The sequence below is a fragment of the Brassica napus genome, chromosome A2, assembly GCF_020379485.1.
Source record: "Brassica napus cultivar Da-Ae chromosome A2, Da-Ae, whole genome shotgun sequence".
NCBI lineage: Eukaryota > Viridiplantae > Streptophyta > Magnoliopsida > Brassicales > Brassicaceae > Brassica > Brassica napus.
In genome coordinates this window covers 28,405,649-28,422,932 of record NC_063435.1, presented here as the reverse complement: position 1 = coordinate 28,422,932, position 17,284 = coordinate 28,405,649, and the positions used below count along the sequence as shown (strand labels likewise).

The window sequence follows — 17,284 nt, the reverse complement described above, 5'->3', positions numbered from 1 at the left end:
AATTTCCTAAATAATTCTTTTACATTTCTAGTTTCGTTTACCTTTTAATTCCGGCACATTCCACTAATCAATTTGTCTTTAGAAAACAAATGTTATTCTCAACCTTAGACGGGATCCTTTCCCTAGTAGCAACTACATTGTTACTAGATCTTTTTTTTTTGTTATGGAGAAGATATGACCTGTGAGAGGTTAATACCTTACAACGAACGTAATGAGATAGTACTGTATTGAAGCAAACGATTATAAATAAAGGATCAATTATCTTTCTTGAAATCTTCAGAAACAGTGCAAAACAGTAAAATTTTAATTATATACTCATTTCGTTCTTTAAAGTTACATATTATACAGAAAAAATTTGTTTCGAAAGATTCTTTTTTTACATTTTTAATGTATATTTTATTAACTAATTGTAAACTTCAAAAAACTTAATTGCATTAGTTGAAATTTTTATTGGCTTAAAATTATGAAGAAAAAATAAACACAAAAAATATAAATTTAATGTGTTTTCTTAAAATATGTGAAAAAATCTAGAATATGTAACTTTAAGAAACAGAGGGAGTACTAATTAATGTGTAATCTCAGGTGCAATGTTTCTCTTTATTTTTAAATCGATAAGTGATCTCTTATAATAGGTTAGTAGGTGAATATGAAATGCAATAGGTTGACTGGTGACACAAATTAATTTAATCTATAGTGCGTCTGAGACATAGTCCACGTACGATATATATAGGCTCCGAATGATTGATGACTGCGGTTTGAGCGGTGCGGGACAAACGGTTTAACTGCGGTGCAGTTTTAACAGTTATAAAAATATATAGATATATAATATATGTAAAAATTTTTGTTACTGTTAACTGTGGGGCGGGACGGGACGGGACGGGACGATAATCACCATTCGAAGCCATAGATGATAGATCGCACTCATGCTATTATCATTTCTTATGTGGATACACAATCCCACGTGAGGTTTAAACTTGGAATTAGATCATTACATATGAAATTTATTTTGCGTATAGAACTCAAGCTCTAACTGAAAGTCACTTTTAAAATATTTTTGGTAGAGTAAAAAGTAGTTTTCAACGAGTTACGCTAAAATTAGCCCACTTAAAAAAAATAGTTACTCTGATTTAGAGTAAATGTTTTTGTCTTCTTATATTTATAGAGTAAACTTTTTTCTAGATTAAGAGTATGACTGGTGAATTTTAGAATAACTGAAACTAACTCGATTAGAGTAAATAGAAGGAAAAATGTAGAGTAATAAAAATAAATAAAAATCTAACATAATTTATTTCTCACTTCAAAGGCAGTGAAAGAATAAAGTGAACTGTATACCTTTAATAAAACAGTAACTGGCTTTTAAAGAGATAAAAGTTACTTTCACTTGATTGACAAAATATATTCAGTCAGGCCCTTAAAAGTTTACTCTGAAATTTACTTCTTCTCTTATTTGTTTTAGCTCATTTTCTCCATTTTTATTCTTCTTAGTTGCCCTACTTTTATCAATCACACTCGAAATATAACATCACGAGAAGCTTCTTTTGGAATTTGAAGTCACGGTATAGCTTATGATGAATAGCTTTGCATTGTTTTCAGAGACTTTTGTATTGTGAGTTAAATGGAGACCATCTGTAAAAAGGTTAAAATTCGTTGCTTATACAAGAAGAATAACATATAACTTATACTAGCGTCTAACATTAATTATTTCATTCCAAAATGGTCCGTTACAACTTACAGCCTATGTATGTATATAAATCTTTTAGCACCCCCAATGTCATTTGTCTAAACAACTGTTTTTCAGTCTTTACCGTGTGAATTTTTAGTTTTTTGTACTAACAGTCAAACTCACTACTTAACCAAATCTAGCTATAATTATAACATGTTAACTGGTACAAAATAGATATAAGGTGTTTTTTGGTTGGTTGCATAACAAATCTACACTAATACTAGTGGGCCAAGATTTTTTTCGTATTGGGAATGATCTTGGCGTTTGATAAGGATAAGAACACACGCGGGAGGGTTGAGAACGGGAAGAGTTGATGTCCACATAAATTGGATTGTCGACTTGTCGGCCACCCCGCTTTATCTGCTGATTCAAGAGCTATGTGGCTTGTTCCAGTGGTTCATATTCAGCCACATCACCGTATTCTTCTACCATTACTAAACTATTAGGGCATTAGAATGTAGAGTATGTGTACAAGTCTGGTACTTGCAATCGGCAATCACAACTATTTTTGTTTGTTCTATCTTTTATATCTACCGTCCATAATTTTGAACTTTTAGGTATTTGAGTTAAGCCTAGATAAATATTAATTATTATTTGTAATAAAAAGTTTTTTTATCAAAAGTTTTTTTTATTAGATTTTTCAAAATAAATTCAAGTGTTAATACAAATTAGTAATTTGAAAATCTCATAGTATCAAACCTTTATATTAATTGATAAACTGTATAATTTAATTTATTAATTTGTATCAGATATATCGTTCACATCAAAAATCTATGACTGAGATATGAAATATACATTGGGTTGAAATATATCATGGTTTCACTTTCATACTGTGAACATTTGAACGATGTACGAATATTTCCAGAAATTATGAAATTGACCCGTATTCTAGTGGAAAGAACAATAGGACCACTAAAGCAGAACGAGAACTGCAAGCACGTCTATAGTGACATGTTATCGAGTGGTCATCGCTCATATGTCAAGTATGCTGTTAATTTTGTTATTACTAGCGTTAGCGATGCAAAACGAATATATGAGCAGTATACAGCAATGAACCTTCGATTTTTAGTCTTTGTTTTGTTATTGTTAAAAGACAATGATGAGCAATAACAATGAACTATATATACGTGTGTAACCACAAAAGCGTGGTAGAGTCGACAGAAAGCACCTCAAGTTTGAAACTTACCAAACTCAAATTCATATGTTAGTGTGGTTAGACGATATAAATATCTAATACACATTGTGAATAACTGGATCTGTCTGGCGTCGGTGGACATGTTTTCATGAGATTAGTCGGTTGGACCTCGGCTCGTCGAACACCCGAAATATAAGAAAAACTATATATATGTGTGTATATGCTAAATTATATATTGTTACGACTTGTGAGTTATAAATAACAGCAAGCATAAGTAATAACTAACTAGGTTAAGATCCGCGCCTTGCGCGGGATAAACATTATATATAAAAATTATTTTATATATTATATGTTTATAGCATATTATGAAATAATAAATATATATTGAATAATTAAAATGTCATTATCTACTACTTATATAATTAAATTGGTGCGAACATATAAATAAATTTAATAAATCGAAAAAATATTTTTTCTATTTGATATTATATATAATTAAATTTAAATGATAGTAACATATATATGATATATGTTAATATTAATACTTATTAGATGATGCTTTTTGCTCATATTTTTTTTATCATTTGTATTTGTTATAGCAAAAAGTTTAAATTAGTGATAACAAAATTTTCACTGTGGAAATAATGGTTTAAGTAATTTATAATATTTTAAAAAATTAAGTTGTCAATATTTTTTCAAATTGTTTATCAAAAAAATGTTCAAAGTAAATTTCAAAATTACGATATTTACGTATTTTTATATGGCATATAGTTTAATTTAAAATGATATATATATTTATATATCTTTTATTTTTGATACTTATTAAATGAGACTTTCAACTTATATTATTTTTCAATTATTTGTATCATGTCATAACAAAAGTTTTAAATCATAGATTACAAAATTTGAATGTGAAACTTTTAACAGTTTTAATAATTTATACTCGTTTAAAAAAATATAATATATAAATAATTTTTTTAATTTTTATTATATGGTTACTATGATTGTTTAATTTATTTTAATAGCTTAAAATTAAACAAATATAATTATAATACACACTTATTTTTTATCAAATATTTATTATTCAAAATCATTAATTGGCATATATACTTTAGCCACATTAGGCAATTCCGTAATCTTATTTAATGAAATAATGAATCACATTAATAATGTATTTATTGTGATTTAATAAAAAACTTATTATATATTTAAATGGACCAACCTATTTCTCTAAGGATTCTAAGAATCATTCTAGTAATGACACGTGACTACAAAAAAATGTTACAATGCTTCTCAAATAATATGTAGGGGATTCGTATAGTTATTACCCTAGTCTTTTCAATTAATCGTTATTTTCAGGATGAAAACGGTAATGTTCAAATTAGTTAAAACCATAATTTTTCAAAAGCATTTAAACCTTCGTTATTTTTTTTTTTGCTGAAATGTGTAGTCGAACCAATGAGCATGATTTCAGTATAAATATCTAACGTTATCGTCGTAATATATGGTCAAAATAACAACCTCAAAACAAACGTAGTATACCATATGTCGATATTGTCTCACAAACTCACAAAAGAAAGACATCAAAATGAACAGTCATCTAATATTATTCACATTATGCCATACACTCATCGCAACAAAATGTCATTCATCCTTCGCATGACTGTTAAATAAGTAATAAACTTGATGATATGAAAACATTTAGAGAAAATTTAGAAAATACACTTTTAAATAAGATTATAATGAAAACTACACCATCCTCTTTTTTTTTTGAAAGCTACACGTATTCATAAGTGAAATTACTAAACTGTCCAAATTTAATGTTTATATTATCCATATCTAATTTGATATTTTATTTTAGAACAGAAATACATGTTTAAAAGGAAAATTTAAAAAAATTACTAACACTCATACTTATTTTAATACTTTTAATATAAAATAGAAAATTAGCTCCACTAACTAGTAACCACATTTTTGTTCATAGAATAGAACTTTCAGAAAAATAAAAAATTGTCGATCACTTTACCAAATAAATGATCTCCTATTCTAAGGATTTTTTCTTCTTTTCATGTACGACATACACACATTAAACCATCCAAACAAATTGCTAATCTTTAATCTAACAAAAAAAAACAACAACAATCCTGACCATTATTTTAAAAAGAAAAAGAGTGTATCATCTAGAAACGAAATGATATTCTGTGAACTTTGTTCATATGGAGTACAGAGGAACTCTTATATATAATTTTTACGTATTTTTTATCATTTTGAAAGTGTTTAATTGTCTGTTTTTATGATGTGAGAAAAATGAATTGGTAAAATAAAAAGATTCAATCAATGTTGTTTCTGCCGCGGAAACAGGACAGAGTAACAACTTCAAAAAAATAACAATAAAGATCACAAAAAAATCCTACAAAAAATAATCATAGAGAATCATTGAGAATTATAAACTTATGATAATTTTGATAATAATCAAAATTTTAAATTTAATTACTAGAATTTGTATTTCTAATAATCATTAGGACCAAAATATCTTATTACATACAAGAAAGCGTAGTTTTCAACAAATAAAAAATTGAATGCATTTTTCAAAATTTAATTAGTGAATAGGGTATTTTTCAAAATATCCCAAAAATTTAGCATATTTTTTTTTTATAAAAAGCTTAAAAATTTAGCATCTGCAATTTATTCCAGAAATTTATGTGATATTCAATTAATCAAAAAATACAAAAAATATATCTTTAATTGCGTAAAATCGATTAGAAAAATCAATTGTTTTCTAGTCAAGGGGGGCGCAGACTTACGGTTACGGGGCACGTGCCTCATACTCTTTTTTTTCTTAAACAACTTAAACTAATTTGATTAAAGGATAATTGTTTGTAGTTTTTGAAATGGTCTTGGTTTTTGTTTTTCAAAAACTACTTTATTTTTCAATCAAGATTTTGAAGAAATAGATTCTCTAGAAAATAGGAAAACTAGTTTTTGAAATAACTGTTTAGTTGTAAACAAAAACCAAAATCTGAATTTTACTAATTTTACAGCAGCAGTTAACGTTGGCTTTTATATTTTTTTTATTTTTAGAAATTTAAAATTTTAGTGGCAACTCCTTCGTTCTTATTGCATGGTTATGTATTTCCAATTTATGTTCACAAGCATCATCTACTCACCATTAAAATCTATAAACTTTATTAAATTAAAATAATAAAAATTTCAACGTCCAACAACAAAAGAAAAACAATATTTTTATTTGATATAACATTTTAAAACACAACAATCTTTTATAGTTCACATGCAATAATATAATTTTTTTTTAAATTTTCAGTGATAGCATATTTTAAATCATATGATACAAAATTATAAATTTATAATTGAAAAATCTTATTGGTTAAAGATCAAAAATCTATTGAAAAATATTATATTAAATTAATTGAATCAACTTTCTAAAAGGTAATCAAAATTAAAAAAAAAACACATATTAATTAAGTTATGACTTCTATTTTAATAGAATAGATATTTTAAATTTTATTATTTATTTTTTAATAATAAGTATTTTACTATTTATAATATTTTAAATTTTATTATTTTAAAAAGAAAAAACCTGAAACTAAAAACCAAAATCTAAAACTGCCAATCAAGTTTTTCAAAAAACCAAAATCTACTGCAAAACCAAAAATTAAAAACCAAGAACCAAAATCTAAAATCTAACAAAACAATCATCACCTAAATTTTCGTTAGTTTAGTGAATAAACAAAAAAAGTGCTCCCGATTTATATATTTTTGTTCTGTTTTTGGTATTGTGCCCCCCAACTATAATTGATTATAGGTCTGCCACTGTTTCTAATCATCATGAAATAAGGCTCTGATCAACTAATCAAATCTCCAAACCATCACTAAAAAAACAAAGATAGTGTATTTATATGTAAATCATCTATATTATAACGACAAAATGTCAAACGTTCTATGTGATTTGTATCTAATCAAATAATTTTATTTCTCTAGTCCGGTTTAATGGGATAGGACGACGAACACCATTGGCACACAGGAGATCTTCGCTACTAGCTAGTAATTTCACAATCCATATACACACCTACAAAACAGTTACTGTCTTACCGACATACATACAGAGCTATTTTATTTAAGAATAATAAATTCCTAAATTTGACACTAGCAGTCTAGCGTATATAACATTTATGGGTATTTTGTTAAGCACTGAAAGCTATAAGAAAATCTGTTAAAATGTGTAAAAATGGAAATATCAATAACCTATTTTGAGACACTACACTCCAATACATTTGAAGTGTTTGTTTGTCAATGAATTGAGTGGGAAGGTCATTATCGAGATCTCGATTCTCAAGGTCCAGTCGTTGGTTGAGATTGAAACTCTTCTACAAGCCCATGGGTCCACAACTCGTTCAAGACATCTGTCACGTAATTCATTGGCCCACACGGCCCATCTCCCGTCAACGTCTCACAGCTCTCCTTATTCGTACTTCCATTAATTATACATACCCACACAGATGAGACTGACATCCACTCATACATATACGCATATACTGCCTGCAGTAAAGATTTGTGTGTGCGTGTATGCATCTCTTGGCGAGGAGATAACATTATGGACTGGGTAAAGATTCGTTATAAAGACAGTGGTCATATTTGTACCGCACAGCCACAAGTAATCGTCCAGGATGACCTTATTTCGATTTATTATAGGAAAAAAGTTGTTGATAAGAAAATATATATATATCAGAAGCTATGACAAATGTTGTATTAGGTTTTATCAAAAACCAGTTATGAAGATATGTCTAAATCAAATTATGCAAGAATTAGAAACACTAACCATCATGCATTATATTTATACTGGCTAGTCACAGTATATTATTGTTTTGTAGAGTATTTCACTCCTTGACCCTTGTTACGAAGTTATTATGACTTATGACGATGACAATGACAAGTGAGACAACAACTAACAAGAGCTTAGATATTTTCACGTCATATTACATGGGCCTTAATCATAAGCCTCAAGGCCCACTCTAAATGATATTTACTCCGAATCTTGTTTTGGTCTTTTGAATATTGTTTCACCATGTACAGTTTTGATCTTTTGAATCTTGTTTTTGTCTTTCTCAGCGAATGAATGCGAGGAGAGAACAACAATAGATGGTGAAACCATTCTGTCGAGCAAGTAAGCTTTAGATTGTGTTGTAATTATGGAACAATGCTCCTGTTTTTGTTGGTTTAATTGGCTATATGCCTATAACTTTCAGGTGGCCTTGCACGTGTTTCTATGCAGACCCGTGCCTTGATTAAAAAGATGAAGAAGAGTTTTTTTTTAAAAAAGAAGAAGAAGAGTTGTTGATGTAGGCAAGAAACCATAAGTAACAGTGTTAAGTTGGTATGCTTCATAGACCAAGAATGTGATGTGATTACACAGTTTCTACTGCATTGCTTTTTTTTTTCTACTGCATTGTTGTTATTTATTATATACAGATATGCAAACAATTGCTAGTGTAGTAGTCACATTACATATACGAGTCAATCATAGTATTACTATTACTACTGCCTTTAGCATACCAAGAACATGAAACTTTTCTTTTTACCTACCAAAGAAAGCATTGGTCCGGTTCAATGTCTCTCCTCTGAGATGATTCACAACCCGGTCATTGATGCTGCCATCCACATTTCTCATGGGTATTTGCATTTCCGCCATGAGAATCTGAAAGGAAGAGACTTTCTCCTTCAGCTGTGAGTTCTCTTGTAGTATCTGGTGGTTGCTTTCAAGCAAATGGATGACTTTCTCAGACAAGTTATGATTCAATATCATGAGCTGTTCCACCTGTTGCTGCAGCTCTTCGATTTGCTTCTTTGTCCGCATATCTGACCTCCTTGCAGATTCTCGGTTAGAGACCATTCTTCTCGCCCTTCTTTCGAGACCCTCGTTGTGGTAAATGGTTGGGTTTAAGTGAGAGCGATTGTTGTTGTTGTGAGTTGATGAGTTTGGTGGTAAGGACTGTATCGGGACATGGAAGTTAGCGTTTGGTAGGAATGCTGAGTTGAAATGATCGTCTTGTGGCGACATTCCTTCAAGAATATCGAAACAGTGATGGGAGCGATGGACACTAGACTCCATTTAGGGGATTAGATGTCTAACATTGAAGATGGTTTCTCTTTAATGCAGGAAGCACAAACACCAAAAGAGAGAGAGAAAGAGAGAAAGATAGGAGAGATATGAAGATTAGTAGGCTTAAACTTAAGATGTTGGATGCTATTTAATGAATGACAAATTTATTTCTGTGAAGACACCATTTGAATCTCTCCAGTAACTTATCTTCAGTGATACTTTTTGGAAAAAAAATCACTAATTTCAACATCTTTGTCAATGTTTAACATCTTTTGTGGTTTATTGTTTCTTAGGATAGTTTAGTTTTAATGTCTTCAATCTTTATTTGCCATGAGTTTACCATAAACAAACATGCGTAGTTTTCAGATGGTAACACGTCCACCGTTTGATTCTTGAAATACCATACGTGAAATTGTGAATGCATTTGTTACGCTTATGATGGATGAGTCGTTTTGTCACCCATGCGATCATATATACCGTTAAAAAAGCATCTATAAAATTTTTCCAAGAATATAATATTTAAAATAAATAGCATGGGGAAAAAATAATTGTGAGTGCCAAAAAAACAGCTGAAATATACAACATAATAATATTTTTCAAATAGTTATCGTGAATGTTATTTGTGTTTCAATTTATTTTTCTTTTGTTTCGTTTTTTCCTTACAAAACATTTCAGACTTAGAAACTTTATAAAAGTTGTAATAACGTTTTTGTCGTGAGTAATTATCATTAGGACTTCACGGTGAAATGGGTCGGTGGATGCTAACTTGCACGTACTTAGCTATCGTCACACATAATTTTACTTTTCGAACCTATTCGTCAATTTAGAAAATCATAGGACTGGTATAATGTCTTTATAAGTATACAAAAAGAAAATGCAAAAATGATTCAAGTTGATGTACCATTTGCGTCAAAATTATCCAAAGTGGCCTACCTACTTGAACAAAAAGAATGCGAATGTTGTGAAGCTAATTTCTTTATTCCGTTTTCGTAACTCATTGTAAGATTGGGAAACATATAAGAAGAAAGAATGCCCATAATAAACACAAACTACTATAAAGTCAAAGACACTAATTAATGCATTGTTTCCAGACCGAGATTAAGGGATAAACTTGAATTTCAAAGCTAAATAAAGCGGAAACCAAACACATTAAAACGACATAATGATGCTTAACAGCTTTGAAAGTGTGTATCAAAATGTAATTAGCGTTACGGAGAGGCAATGTCTTGTTTCCAGAAACAGACAATAACTAAGCCTCTTTGTAGCAAGTTTCGTCTGAACCAACTTGAACCCATAACCCATTGAAGTTCTATCAAGCTCATGTCACCCATTTTTAATCGCTAAACTGATTTGAGTGTTTTCAATTTTTCATGTATGTAAATATTTTATTTTTCTTTCTTGGAGGGTAAGATAATTAAAAGTGGGATAAAAAGTTGAAATATTTTCTCAATTCCAAAAATATTTTTTAGAGTGCAAAAACTAAAAGTACGAGAAGCATCACGTGAAGATCCTTGGAAAGTAAAGCCCAATTTTGAATTTTGCATGTTGTTATATATGTTATAAAAAGTCTCATTCTTCACATCCACATGAGGTTTTTAGTATCCCCAAAACGACAGCGTAAAAACCAAGTGCCTCTGGTCGGTTTTAACATTTGTTGGCCGGTGCTGGTTTAAATTCTCTTTTCCGGTACATCTGCAAGTCTAACAACTCCGTCCAAAATTACTTACTAGTTTTTTTTTTTTTTTGGTCAAATTATTACTTACTAGTTATTTCTATAGTTTTCTATTGCATAATAGAGTAAAGTTATATATATCATATATTCATATGTATTCCAATATCCTTATATGTTTGACGACCCTAACCTATTTCCCAATAATCGTACAGCATTTAATGCTCTAAACTTGGTTTGTTGGATCCAAACCAAATCCTCTCTGATGTCTTCGGTTTGGTACAAAAACCAATTTTGTCTGGTTCCAAGTTAATACTACTTCCGAGTCTTTGACTAATATCACGTTGCAATACCACTTTCTAGGATTTCGTGACAGCCTTTTGTTAAACAAAGATTGTGTGTTTCTGTGTACGCATGTGTGATATGTAGTAATGCATATAGCTAGTGTATATAGTATTAGACTAAGTACTAACTTTACAGTCTGTTAGAATTATATACGCAAAAAACTTTTAAAACCTAACTATCGTTATTAAACTACATATGTATAGTTTTAAACTTTTAATCATATGGTTTTTCGTTTTATATTATTCTTCGGTTAGTCAAGATTTCTGTTCATGTGTAGTCACAAACTCAAACTAATACAAGGGTGTAGAAGAAATTATACGTACTACTTGGTATCTTAAAAAGTTAGATTTTATATACTTTAATATACTTTAAAATATATTAGAGAAATTCCATAGATTTATTTATACTTTAAAATATATTTTAATAAATTTGAAAGAAAAAAAATGACCAAAATTTTTTATTAAAGGATAAAACAACATTTATACCGTAGGATCAACTAATCTAGAATTATGTTTTAGAGTTAAGGGGTGATATTTTGAGAATAGAGTTTCAAATTTTGAAAAATAAAAAAAAATCTTAAAATTTTCAAAAACAAATGAACTATTTTGATCATTTTATTTCTTAGATACTATTTCTGTAACAAAAATTTAACAATTATTTTTGAGAGAATTGCCCAATATATTATCATGTCATTATTTTTTGTAAAAAAATATCATGTCATTATTGTTTTACCGTTATATATAATCAAATATTTAAATAATATAAATAAAATTTGAAGATCTTTTTTAAAAAATAATATAAGTAAATACATGTTACTATCACAGTGATAAAAAAATGTTGGCAAAAAGAATGCTATATCACAGTGAAAATTTTAAGAGCATAAATCTAATCTACTAATTTAGAGTCTAATTTTCATCCACTATTGACACGTCATTGTAGTACCACTTAATTAATTTATTAATGTAATAAATTTAATTATTTATATTAAATATTAATAATCAGTAAATTATTAATACTAAATCAGTTTTAACAATAAATTTGAATTTATTTTTAGTTATAAAAAATTCTGTTGAAAAAAATCTAACAAAATTCTAACAAACATTTTAAATATATTTTATAAATATTGCATTAAATAATTTCGTAAATAATGATATAATATTATTATAATAAATTTTAATTAAAATTTTGACGAAAAAACTTATGCTATTTTATAATTTATGATTATAATTTATATTGTATTAAAATAAGTGTTCTATGAACTAAATATGAAAATATATTAAATTGGTAGATTAACCTACTTTTAAAATGCTTTTCTTTAAATAAATATATATAAATTTATCGTTCTTCGATAAAACATCTTAAACTATATTTTTTTTATGCAAAAAACAAAAATTATTAACATCTGTTAAATTTTTATTTGCAACTATATATTATCTTTTTGTTTATTTTGAAACAAAAAACAATATATTATCTAAAATGATTATATACAAAATATAATAGTACATAACTAACATTTAGTTCATGTATTATTTACAAAATATGTTTGTATTGTTTTTTGAAATTTTAATAATTAACTAAAGATATTAATGACAAATAAATTTTAATTATAAAAAAATCAGTTGGGAAAGATATAAAAATATGGATATTACTAATAAATCAATTTTAAATATAATTTGAATTTTATTTTTAGTTATAAAAATATATGTTGAGAAAAATTCTAACAGAATCAATCAAAAAATTAAATATTTTTCTATAAAATAATGAATTAATTTATTTTGTAATTAGAAATATAATATTATTATAATTTATGTTAATTTAAAAGTATATGCTGTTTTATAAATTTTATCATTATAGTTGATATTATATGAAAATGGGCTATATAAATTAAATATGAAAAAATTATATTAAATTGGTAGATTAACCTGTTTTTAGAGTTGCACAAAACCCCATTTTTAGAAAATGCTTTCATTTATATAAATTATCATTCATGGTTAAAACGGGTTCAGTTCATAAACTATATAATATTTTATACGAAATGAAAATTATTAACATATGTTAAATTTTTATATCTACAACTATATATTATCTTTTTAATTATTTTAAAACTCACATAAATACATGATTATATACAAAATATAATACTAAATAAATAACATTTAGTTCATGTATTATATACAAAATATGTTACTAGAAAATATGAAATATTAATAATTAATTAAAGATATTAATGACAAATTAAATTTCATTATAAATTTAATATTTATTTTAATTATAACAAAATCTCATGAAAACAAATATTTTAAAATATCTTACCAAAAATTAAAATATATTTTAATAAAATAATGAATTGATTTAGTAACAAAAAAATTCAAAAGTCATTCCCTATAATCTTTCAAATTAAGAAAATAGTTGTGTAATATTTCTTGACCAAGTAACAAATTGAAAAATAAATATTAAAAACTTAAAATGATAATATTCCAAATTTTGTAAAAGATAAAATCATAGATGCTAAAATATAATTTTTTGAAAAGTAACATGAAAAAACAAATTAGGTTGTAATATAATATTTTGAAATCTTAATTTAATAATTAAAAATAAGAAAACTTCATACCATAACATCCAAAAGTATCCTATATTGATAAAATCTACTAAAATAATATGACAAATACTACTATGTATACATGCTATTTACTAAATTAATGGGGTAGATATTATTTAAGCATAACAATGTATTTGTTTATAAAATTTTGCAAAAACCAAAAATGATAGATGTTCAACTATAGTTTCTTAAACACTATATATATATAACACTATATAAATATATATATATATATATATATATATATAAATTATAGTAACAAATATCCATCTATAGTATAACTAAATAATATTAAAATGTATTGTATACAAACTATAGAAATTTAAAAGTTATATTATAGGAGACTGTGTATTTGATTATTTCAGATTATGAATTTATTGTGCTGAACTAAAAAATATATTAATAAGTAATAAAAATTAATAATAAAGTAAAATATATAAAACAAATCAATGTATAATAATCATTACGAATATTATGCCTAAACAATAAGATTATAGAACTATACAATATTTATAACACTAAATGTAAATCACATATTTAAAAAGTTTATAGGATATCAAAATTCTAGTATAATTTGAAGCACATGAATTCTCAAAACCAAAGCTTTGAACAACATTGGGCTTAGCACTTTCATTTTTCTTTCTTTTTTATTTGGACAATCCCCAAGCAAAATCAACATTCAAAACGGTTAACCGCATTTACCTTCTTGTTTTGTTTATTAGGATTACTATTTATAAACTATCATATTTCAATAATTAAACGAGAGAGAGAGAGTAATTAAAGGTTATTGGAATACTAGCTTTGACCTTGAGCTCTTTTTCTTCTTCTTGGACTTTTTGTCGCTCTGTTATAAAACCTCCCCTCTCTTCCCCCTCATATACACAAGTATCCCCTTTAATATTGTTCACACACAAACATACACACATTAAGCCAACGGAAGGAACAAAAGAAACACGAAATGGTGTCCATGAGGGCTTTTTGCTATCTTCTAATATTTTTCATCTTGCTATTACATGCTAAAGTCTCGCATGCAAAGTTTAATAGAGAAGGTATGTTGTAGATCAGTATATACAATAACAGCTATGTATGTTTCAGCATGTGTTATGATGTTCATTATTTAAATATATCTTTTGAATTTTGTAATTGCGCTCATCAAATTTTCTCTATAAATTTTCTCTATAGTTCCACAAGCGGCAAAGAATGGTGGGCTTGGAGCAAGCACTAGTACTCAGATTACCAGCAAGGTACGTTATATAGCAACAAAATCTCAATCCATGATTTGTGTTTTATGAAGCAATATATATTAAACATCGACGGTTTAACATATTGGTTATAATATATCAATTTGAATAATTTATTGTTATTAGGCTATTGAAAATGTAATGGGAAACCGAAAGGCGTTGAAGCATGGAAATATGAAGGGCGAGGCAAATGAAATGAACAGTTTAGCGATAGAGAGTAAAGAAACGGTAAGGAAAAGAAAGAGCAAGAAGAGGCTCACCAAAACGGTGAGTTTAACGGCCGATTACAGCGACCCTGGTCATCATCCTCCTAGGCACAATTAACAGAACTACGTGTGTGTGTGTGTGTGTTTAACATGAAACATGAGCCTATATTTCCCAATGAGGCTTCAATTTTGGTGCATCACTACTCGGCCTTTGATAGTTTTTTTTTCTTTTACGTTTTACATGTATCTACTACTGATCATGGTAGGCGGCACGCCGACACAAGCTTTTCTCAGGTGGTACTTTTGTTAGCTTTTGTATGTATTCAGAAGAGACGTTTTTGGTTATTAATGTCACTATACACAATTACACATGTTTAGTTATTGGTTGTTAAGAAAAATAATTTTATAATTATCTGAGTTCTTAACTGGAAATCGCAATTTTTCAAGCGGTTAGTTGAAAAATTCAAGTGAATATTACAGTCCCTCTCTCGCCGTCAATGCTTAAACTAGGAGAGAAAAATCATATTGATAATTGAAAATTTTGTTTATGTAAATTATCTCTTACCTGGAAGTTTTGATTAACATTCTCACTTTACTTATACAAACTATTGTTTTTATAAAAATGGCTTTAGATATTAAATTCCGGTAGTTAGATTTAGCTGAAGATACCTGTTTAACCAAACAACATGGGATATACTGTAGTGTATATACATATAAAATAAGTACGTGAACTGATTAAGAACAGAAAAAGCGGACAATTCTATCTTGAATTTAGATTAGTACCGAATCATTTATGAAAATGAAGGTTAATACATATAACAGTTGACCACACATATAACAGAGTAATAAACCTAATTAAAGGTTTCCTTTAGAAGTTTAAAGTAAGAATGATAGTGATATGGATCAAAGTCAGATCTGAATCAAGAACAAGGACTAAAGAATGACCGGGCTATATGAAATGGGCTTCTTGAAGATGTCTAGCCATAGTGGGAATGTGGCCATATAACGAAACGTTCGGGCTTCGGGGAACACACGGTGAAGGAGAGAATTCACTTACTAAGTTATTTTAACACCTTAGAATAATGTTTTATCTCTCTTAAAACTCTCTTTGACACGAACTCCAATGCAAAACGTCTGGCAAGTCCCTGGCCGTGTTTCCGGCCTGAACCCTCTGTCAGTGGCCGCTGGCGATCACCCAGACCCTACGCCTGCCCCTCCCGACCCCCCAGACCCTTCCTCCCCGATCTCTCCTCAGGAATTCCCCCCCCTGAACTCGTCTCCACCAACTACCTCCAAACGCACCTCCCCCTCTTTAACCTTCACTGCTGGTGCTGCTAAAGCTTCAGCTTCTGGTCCTCATCCTTCTGTTCGTCAACCTCCTGGCACAAGAAGAATGAAGCCCACAACTTTTCCATACACTGTTCCAAAATCTGGATCTACTACCACTGTTCCAAAAGTTGGATCTGAAACCACTGTTCCAATATTTGGATCTGTAAACACCGTTCTTCAATCTCACCCTCAGGTTCCTTCTTCTTCTGGACCTGAATCTGTTCCCTCACAATCCCAACTTACCAACAACTTACTACCTGACTCAAACCCCATAATTCTCCCACCAAAAAACTCACCACTTCTTAAATCCAACTTAGCATCATCCTCTCATACCACCACCGTACCTCCCCCTAACAGCCAAACGACCACCCCTCCACAAACCCTACCTATTTCTCCCCCTCTGCTAATCCCAAACACCCAACCCCCTCCCATTCCTCAGACTACCTTGGTTGAAAGACTCTGTGCTTCAGAAGACAAAACCTTGCGCCGACTAGCTCCTGTTACTGTCGCGCCTTCTGGTAGACCTAGAGTCCTAATACCTGATTCAGTCTTTCAAAAAGGAGCGGAAATCCACAAAGACTTTATCATCTGTTACTTCAACGGAAGACCTCCTCCCTTCATTCAGATTCAAAGTGTCTTCAACCACTTGTAGGGGAAAGGAAAGAGGTTAGAAATCCACAATAATCCACTGACAAGATCTGCTATAGTACGAATACAAAGTGAGTACCTCAGACAGAAAATTCTTGAGAAGAACATCTGGTATGTGGGCGACTCCATGTTTCATACTGCTCAGTGGTCTTCCGAGCATTCCAAATCCACGCCCCCACTTCAAGCAATTAGGATTTGGGCTCACCTAACGGGTGTTCCTCTTGACCTGCGTCACAATGAAGGTTTAAGTCTGGTAGCAGGTCTTGTAGGC

General features: G+C 29.1%; 3 protein-coding genes across 3 annotated transcripts; 2 read left to right on the top strand and 1 right to left on the bottom strand.

Annotated features, from left to right (window-relative positions):
- Window positions 1–8,232: 8,232 nt before the first annotated feature.
- On the bottom strand, window positions 8,233–10,234 carry LOC106425762 (basic leucine zipper 43). The gene has a single exon (XM_048746739.1). The coding sequence runs from the start codon at window positions 8,983–8,985 to the stop codon at window positions 8,452–8,454; it is 534 nt and encodes a 177-aa protein (XP_048602696.1). The 5' UTR covers window positions 8,986–10,234; the 3' UTR covers window positions 8,233–8,451.
- Window positions 10,235–13,984: 3,750 nt separating this feature from the next.
- On the top strand, window positions 13,985–15,434 carry LOC106425751 (protein GOLVEN 11-like). Its single transcript, XM_013866466.3, has 3 exons — window positions 13,985–14,638; window positions 14,772–14,833; window positions 14,957–15,434. The coding sequence occupies exons 1-3, from the start codon at window positions 14,548–14,550 to the stop codon at window positions 15,152–15,154; spliced, it is 351 nt and encodes a 116-aa protein (XP_013721920.1). The 5' UTR covers window positions 13,985–14,547; the 3' UTR covers window positions 15,155–15,434.
- Window positions 15,435–16,159: 725 nt separating this feature from the next.
- On the top strand, window positions 16,160–17,017 carry LOC106415349 (mucin-2-like). Its single transcript, XM_013856020.1, has one exon. It carries the CDS (start codon window positions 16,160–16,162, stop codon window positions 17,015–17,017), a length of 858 nt encoding a protein of 285 aa, XP_013711474.1.
- The last annotated feature ends 267 nt before the right edge of the window (window positions 17,018–17,284 follow it).

Excerpts from the sequence above, each read along its gene's own strand:
- LOC106425762 (XM_048746739.1), bottom strand. The coding sequence starts at position 8,985 with ATGGAGTCTAGTGTCCATCGCTCCCATCACTGTTTCGATATTCTTGAA.
- LOC106425751 (XM_013866466.3), top strand. The coding sequence starts at position 14,548 with ATGGTGTCCATGAGGGCTTTTTGCTATCTTCTAATATTTTTCATCTTG. Across the intron at positions 14,639-14,771 it reads TGCAAAGTTTAATAGAGAAG|TTCCACAAGCGGCAAAGAAT; the intron begins GTATGTTGTAGA and ends TTTTCTCTATAG. Across the intron at positions 14,834-14,956 it reads GTACTCAGATTACCAGCAAG|GCTATTGAAAATGTAATGGG; the intron begins GTACGTTATATA and ends TATTGTTATTAG.
- LOC106415349 (XM_013856020.1), top strand. The coding sequence starts at position 16,160 with ATGCAAAACGTCTGGCAAGTCCCTGGCCGTGTTTCCGGCCTGAACCCT.